The 8,096-nt window shown below is 49.5% G+C and overlaps 1 protein-coding gene across 1 annotated transcript; it reads right to left on the reverse strand.

Moving 5' to 3' along the window:
* Positions 1 to 5,990: 5,990 nt before the first annotated feature.
* LOC125515832 (desmethyl-deoxy-podophyllotoxin synthase-like) lies at positions 5,991 to 7,861 on the reverse strand. Its single transcript, XM_048681331.1, has 2 exons — positions 6,883 to 7,861; positions 5,991 to 6,769 (listed from the first exon to the last, which is right to left on the reverse strand). The coding sequence occupies exons 1-2, from the start codon at positions 7,804 to 7,806 to the stop codon at positions 6,137 to 6,139; spliced, it is 1,557 nt and encodes a 518-aa protein (XP_048537288.1). The 5' UTR covers positions 7,807 to 7,861; the 3' UTR covers positions 5,991 to 6,136.
* Between the last annotated feature and the right edge of the window lie 235 nt (positions 7,862 to 8,096).

An 8,096-nucleotide genomic window follows, 5' to 3' on the forward strand; every position in this document is an offset into this window, starting at 1 on the left:
AACCAAAAGCACAGGGGCTCCCCAAGGTGATGAACTTCTTCGAATGTATCCTTTTTCCAATAACTCTTTGATCTGTTTCTTGATTTCCTCCAGATCATTTGCGGGCATCCGATAGGGTCTCTTGGATATTGGTCCTGTTCCTGGCAACAGCTCTATCAAAAACTCAATGTCTCTATCCGGTGGCATGCCTGGTAACTCCTCGGAAAAAACAACCGGATAATCCTTCACTACAGGCACTTCCTCCTGAACAACTCCCGTAAGGGCATTCACTTGGCTCCTCCTAGGCACATGCCTAGACACATACTTAATCCTTTTTCCCTCCGGGGTGGTAAGATAAATCGACTTACTAGCACAGTCAATACTCCCTCCAAACTTTGACATCCAGTCCATACCTAATATCACATCCAATCCTTGTGACTCCAAGATAATTAGGTCGGACGGAAAAACATGTGTGCCAATGGTTAGGGGTACCTGGTCGCACCATCGGCTAGCCATGTATTCTGCTCCGGGTGAGCTTACTAATAGATTGGTCCTAAGGGTTTGGGTTGGTAGTTTAAACTTATCCACAAATCCCCTTGATATGTATGAATGCGATGCACCAGTATCGAAAAGAACAAGAGCGGTAAATGACTTAACCAAAAACTTACCTATTACCGCGCCCGGCTGCTCTTCAACCTCCTCCACATTAACGTGGTTCACTTGTCCTTTGTTGAATGGATTGGGTTTCTTCCCAGTGCTCCCATTTCTGTTTCCTTTCTTTCCTTCAGGGCAATCCGTGGCGTAGTGTCCAGTCTTCCTACACTTGAAGCAAGTAACGTGACTTAGATCTCTTTTGGCGGGTGTGGTTGGATTGGGGCGGTTCTGATTATTGTTGGTTCCGTTCCCATTCCCATTCTTAGAACCATTGTGGTTATGCGATCCTCCTCCAGTGTGGTTGTGACCTCCATGGTTATGAACAAGTCCTCCCGAATTCGGGGTTAGGCGTGGCTTCTGCTGTGCTCCTGAGTTATACTTCCCTTGTCCATACTTTCTCTTGCAGCTCTCAATCTGATGCTGCTTCCCTTCAATCATAAGAGCCTTATCTACCAACTCCTGGTAGTTGTTGAAGGTTGCTACCATCAACTACATGCTCATCTCATCGTTCAGCCCTTCCATAAACTTCTCCCGCTTCGCGACATCTGTGGCCACATCATCAGGGGCATAGCGTGATAACTTGCTAAAATCATCCACGTACCGAGCCACAGTACGGTTCCCCTGGCGTAGGTTGCAGAACTCCCGCTTCTTCATCTGCATAGCCCCAGTTGAGACATGGGCCGTGCGGAAAGCTTGCTGAAACTGGTCCCAAGTGACGTTGGCTATGGGGAAAGTGGCTGTGTAATTCTCCCACCATGAGGCTGCAGGTCCATCCAATTGATGTGCGGCAAAGCGCACCCTCTCAGCATCTGTGCAACCTGCAGTGGTTAACTCCCTTCCAATACGGCGTAGCCAATCATCAGCAACTATTGGCTCGGTGCTACTGGAAAACACCGGTGGTTGTAACCTTAGAAAACGGGCTAGGTTGTCCACTGGCGGCGGGTTGTTGTTGTTGCCCTGGTTCTGAACTAGCAATTGCATCAAAGTATTTTGCTGCTGGATCAACTAGGTGAGCTCCGGTGGGAAAGCAAAACCGGTGTCACGTCTCGGAGGCATCTGATGGGTTTAGATGGAAGAGATCAGAATAGAAAAGGGGTCTAATGAGAAAACACTACCCATATGCACATGAGACAAACACAACATTTCACTCAATCAATCAAGCAAGGGCATACAAACGGTCTAGGACTATCGCAAAGTGCTCATCTACTACTAATTACATGGGGAAATACTACTAATATTTGGTGGTCATCTAGAAAATTTGATCGGTGAAAGACTCCATGATGTCTGCTCCAGCTTCGTCTTCAAAGTCATCATCACTAGGATCGGAATCGGTGTCGTCGATGATGATGTAGTCCTCGGGGCATATCTCCTTGGGTTCTTCTTCTTATTCTTCTATTGGTGCCGGTCCTCCCATGAATACTCTGATCTTCTTGACTAGGTCGTCATTCTTCTCCAGTAGTGTCTTGATTTCCTCCTCATGTCCATCACGTGTAAACTTGAGTTCTTCCTCCAGCTCGATGATTCTAATCTTCGCCTTTTTCAAGTCCATCATGTCCGCGCACATCTGGTTCTCCTGACATCGAGTGTGCTGGTTTAACTCCTGGATGAAAGCTGCAATGGATCTATCCTTCCTAGTGCTGATTACTTCCCATTGCTCGTCTCGGCGCCCACATATTTGGTAGATAGTGTCCTTAAGCTCCCTATTGTAGACCTCTCCAATGCGTACCATGGTAATGTGGGCTGCCATGCTCTTGCCTAGACTCTAGGTGGGTGCTTCAAAAGAAAACTCTATGGGTTTAGAAGTTGGCGAGAACTTCCTTCCTGGAACTTGTACTTGAACCATCCAGCACTCCTCTTCAGGTAAAGTGGCGTTGTACATTCTGGTGAAGCTTGGTATTCCAATGTTCAAGTACCTAGTGACTTCCTTCAAGTGGCGTTCAAAAGGTGTGTCTTCATCTGGTTGCGCAAACTTGTTCTTCATCTCCGCCATCCTAAAGAGTAGAAAATGGAGAGAAGTCAAAAATGAGTAGAGAAGTGTGACCTAGGGTTTATATTAGTGGTCGTGTCCTACACTCAGCTTGTGCTCTGATACCATCTTGTAGCGACCCGACCTCAGATGGCCAAGTCTCTGTGCTTCAGTGTCATCCCTGGATCGGTAGTGCTGACACACAGTACTCGAAGGATTTATAACAGAGTGGCAATCACACACTTATTACATCGAATGTCTCCAAAGAGAACTTATTACAATAATATGGCTTAAGCCCATCTAATACGATAACAACAGAAGGCTTGGAAGATAAAGTGAGTCCATCAACTCCAACGGCATAGCTGAGCTGCATGGCAACGACCTAACGAACCTTACTCCTCGTCTGAAAAGTCTGCAACATAACACGTTGCAGCCCGAAAATGGGTCAACACATGGAATATGCTGGCAAAGTAACACGTAGAGCAGGAACAGAATAATGCTATCACTACATGCATATTTGGCTGGTGGAAAGCTCTATGGTTATAGTTTTTGCGAAAAGCCAATTTTTTCCTACAACAAAGGAATAGCTTTTAATTTAACTATCATGGTAGTTGAAACAACATTGAGAAGGTTCCTCCAACTCAATCCCAATTAAAGTGATTATCATCCCAACAATATTATTTAAGAATGATGAAATACATGTGATAACCCAAATACTAGATACTCAAGAATTGTCTATAACCGGGGACACGGCTAACCATGATTAGATTATACACTCTGTAGAGGTTTGTGCACTTTTCCCCACAAGACTCGATCGTCTCCGTTGGATTTCTCGCACTACAAGGTGTTTGAGAAACGGATGATCGAGACACAGTCTTTCAGAAACATTAACTCTCTACTCCGGACAGACCATACCAAACCTACTTCCCACTACCTGCTGATCTGCCTCTTCAAGAGCTTCACGTAACTTAATCAACTATGCTAGAGCCCATAATAGCCTGTGGCTGCACACAGAAGTTTCTAGCATGAATCATCTTAGTTCCCTTTGAGCCTGGGTGGCGGTCCATAGGAAGATCACACGGGTACTCCGGGATTTCCAAAAATACAGACAACACTGGGTACTCCAGGTGCCTCAATCCACCCAGATGTCAGTTTAAGTTGCCACCTTAAGTTGAACCAGTAATTAACAAACTCACATCTGTCATGTATTTCACTCAAACCCAAACCACGTCTACGAGCATAGCATATCATAGCAATATAAGCAACGCGTGGAAGTAACTCCCAAGGGTTTGAATGTAACAGGGTAATAGGTTCTACCTCATCAACTACTTCCCAACCCACATGTTAATGATATCCTAATCATGCAATGTTTGAGGATTGGAACTAATGCATAAAAACTGGGTGATAAAAGGAATATGATCAAAGTGTTACTTGCCTTGCTAACGGTCTGCGAAACCTAGGGACTCGTAGTAGCACGCTTCGCACTCCAGGTGTTCTATCACAAACAAACAATAACATACATAAGCAACAAGCGAAGATGCGCAAGCAAAACTCAAATAAAAGAGGTTGACCAGAAGGTTCAACTTAAGAACTCCGGTTCGCAAAAAGAATCAAATCAAACGGAGCAACGACACTCAAATGGCGAAAAAAGGAAGCTCTGTTTACTAATCTGAACCTAGGTCAAATTTTACAGTAGCAAAAACTTATTTAAGTTGGTTAAACGGAAAAAGGGTTTTGAGATGAAACTCTAGGCGCTTGAATCGCCTGATTCCGACTAACGAGCAAAAAGATAAACAGAAACTAAGATCGGATCAGAAATCGCGATCAGAAAACTCACGGAATAAATCCGATAAAAGAAAACTGACGAACAGACTAACGAACGAGCGTTCGTTAGCTGTAACTAACGGGCGAAAACCGTTCGTTAAAACGAACGTACAGACGAACGTCTGCTAACTAGAAAAACCGAAAAAATCGGCGATCCGAAAAAAACGAATCTAGGATTTTCTAAAAATCCCGTATGGTTCTTAAAAAAACGGCGGCTCGGATCCGGCGGCTACCTCCGGCGAGGGGCTCCGGCGAGGCGTGGTGGCGGGGCTGCGGCTTGCGGGGCGGCGGCCGCAAGCGGCGGCGGCGGCTAGCGCGGGCGGCGGGGTTGGCGCGGGGCGGCGGTGGCTGTGGGGGTGGGGGGGGGGCTCGGGCGGCGCGTATATAAAGGGGCGGGGCGGGGCGGCTTGGAGGAGGGGCCAAGGCGGCGGCGGTGGAGTCCTGCTCGGACTCCTCGTCCGAGTCGGCGGCGGCGGCGGCTTGGCTCGGCTGGGCCTTAGGCCCAGTCGGACGCGGAAACTTTTTTTAATATAATTTCGCCGACCCGAAAAAAAATTCTAGAAAATGCCAAAATAAATTTTCACCGTCTAAATAAAATATTTAAACGAGATGAACATTTTCTTGGCCCTAAAATGCAATTTTGAAAACGTGCAATTTTTCTAGTGCAAACAAAATTACAATAAAATCCAAATAAAACAAAGATTTGATTTTAATATTTTCCTCCAATATTTCAATTATCCTGGAGAAGTCATATTATCTCCTCTCATATATTTTGATATGAAATATTTCCAGAGAGAAAAATAATGAAAACCAAAATCCTCGTTTCATAATTTGATAAAGTCAAATTTGAAAACCGCGAAAAATCCCCAACTCTCTTCGAGGGTCCTTGAGTTGCTTAGGATTTCGAGGATCGTGAGATGGAATGCAAATAAAATATGATATGCATGGATGACTATGTATAACATTCCAAATTGAAAATTTGGGATGTTACATTTTGGCACCTCATTCTAAGGCGTCGAAGTCCATTCGGTCTCCTATCTTTGACCGTGAAGGTATGTTGGCACGTATTGACGAGGCGATCTTCAAGAAAAAGCTTTCCGGCTTGCTCGCCTCCTTGAGGTAGCTAGCCCCGGGTCTGGCAAGGTTATTGCTTGCCTCCTAGCGAAGGAAGGAGGCTTCTACGAGCAAAATCAAGGAGGTGAAGAAGGCACTTCAGAGCATAGACAAGAAAAGGGGCGCCATTGGCGAGGCATCCGCGGCTGCTTAATGGATAATACTCGGTCTCTTCGACCACCATCTCCGATTGACTCGTCTCAGTACATTTGGTGGTGTTCGTTGTCTTCAACCATGATTTTGTTGGGGGTTTCTTACTGACGTAGAAGTGCGAGGGATTGTGGTTGTTGCGTGTTATTTATATTTGTCGGGTTGACCGTGGGGTCATGAAGTATCTTTCTTAGTGAGTAGTCCGAATGTGATCTATTTGTATCGGTCTTTATCCTGTTTTCCATTAATTAATTGGGTAATTATCTTCTTAATTATTAATCGATGCGGCAGTTATTTACCCTCCGTTTTGTTTCTTTTAGCAAAAACGTTTTTTTAAAGCCAGCAACCACAAAGCAATTTCATCAGATGATTTTATACTGTGTATGTTTGTATAGATCTCCTTGTTTAATCGTCGTTATTGCTGGCATAGTAGTGATAACTGATATCTACTTACTCTGGTACAGGAACAAGCGTGGTGGCCACCACGAGAAGCTCGGACCTCCTCCGTGTGGTGATGCCAGCCTCCTCCGTCATGTCCAACCCCGCCGCGTCCACGTCTGCAGGCAGCTCCAGGTCGAAGTGGAACAGCAGCGCGGCGAGCGCGAGCTCGATGTGCGCCAGCCCGAACGTCATCCCCGGGCACATCCTCCGTCCTGCTCCGAACGGTATGAACTCGAAGTCTGTGCCCTTGAAGTCCCTCCCGGCGCCGCCTTGCTCCTGGTCAAACCTCTCCGGCAGAAACTCCTCCGGCGCGTCCCAGTGCGCGGGGTCCCTGGCGATCGCCCACGAGTTCACGAGCACCGTGGCGCCCGGGGGCACGTCGTACCCTAGCACCTGGCACGGGCTCCTGCACTGGCGGAGCGTCAGCAGCGGGCCCGGCACGTGCAGCCGGAGAGACTCCTTCACGACCATGTGTACGTAGTGGAGGCTGCCGAGGACGTCCTCCGTCACCCTGCGGTGGGCAGCCAGTGCTCGCCGGACCTCCTCCTGCGCCTTATGCCGAACCCTCGGGTTCCGCATCAGCTCCGCCATTACCCACTGCAGCGCCGTCGTTGCCGTCTCGCTGCCCGCGGCGAACATGTCCTGCACGTGAGAGAAACAGAGTAGCTAAAGATTAGTAATTCCGTGGCGCGCATGCATGGCGTGGCGTGGAGATCGCAGCTAGATTGTCGCGCCGGATCACCGGAAGACCTTACAATCATAACGAATTTTATGTTCTCGGTGGTCAGCGGGTGCTGGGAGCCCACTTCTTCCTGGAGTCCGAGGAGCACGTCGACCAGGTCTTCGTCTTCGGCCTCTCCCTCGCCGGCGGCTTTCCTCTCCCGGTGCTCCTGGATGACGGCGTCCATGATCTGCAGCATCTCGCGGCGGCAGCGCTTGATCCGGCCGGGCTCACGGCTGACGAGCATGGCGAGGCGCGATGACGGAAACAGGTCCGGCAGGCTCAGCCCGGGCCTCATGCGGAACATGTCCTCGAACAGCTTCAGGCACGCGTCGCGGCCCTTGAACGGCCTGCTGCCGATGATGGCGCGCACGGTGGAGTCCGCGATGTACGCCGCGATAATCCCTGTCAGGTTCACCGGCCGACGCTCGGACGGCGACGGCGAGGACGAGGCGACGGCGCGGAGGAGGCGGCCGAGCTCGTCCTGGCGGACGGGGCGGAAGTAGTGGACGCGGCGGGCGCTGAGGAGCTCCTGGGTGCAGATCTTGCGGAGCTGGCGCCACGCGTCGCCGAAGGGCGCGAAGACGAGGCCCTCGGAGCCCTGGAACCAGAGGCGCGACATGGGTCCGACGGGCCGAGACGCGAAGGCCGGGTCGTGGGTCTTGAGGATCTCGCGCGCCGCGTCCGGGGACGAGGCCACCACGGCCGTCACCTCGCCGAAACGGAGCAGCATCAGTGGGCCGTGGCGCCGCGCCAGGTCGCGCAACGCTTGGTGCGGGATCGCGCCCGCGAGGTGGTGCAGGTGGCCGATCACCGGCAGCGCCCACGGCCCTGGCGGGAGCCGCGCGACGCCGGACGACTCGGGCGGCGTCAATCTTCTTGAGGCGAAGAGAATGAGGGGTATGATGGCAAGGAGAGGCACGAGCAGCAGCAGGTGGAGCGGGACGTCGGCGTCCATGGCAGCTCGATGGCTGGTGCGCGGGAGGAGCAACAGTTCTCAAAGATACAAGCTGTATCAGCGTGCAGTAGTGTCAATCCTTGTCCGATCTTTTTTTTTTTTGCGAATCTGGTATGCATAATGCATCACACAATTGTTATGCATCCCAGATCTGTGGCTTTATGCAGCTCACGTCAAACACGTTTAAAGGGTTGTCAAAGTTTATTGCAGTTGAGCGGTTTATCAAATGATCTACTAGAATCTTTTACAGTTTTATTAAAGTACATCTAGATGTGTCATAAATATTATAC

This window comes from Triticum urartu, chromosome 6 (genome assembly GCF_003073215.2).
Source record: "Triticum urartu cultivar G1812 chromosome 6, Tu2.1, whole genome shotgun sequence".
In the NCBI taxonomy this organism is placed as follows: Eukaryota; Viridiplantae; Streptophyta; class Magnoliopsida; order Poales; family Poaceae; genus Triticum; species Triticum urartu.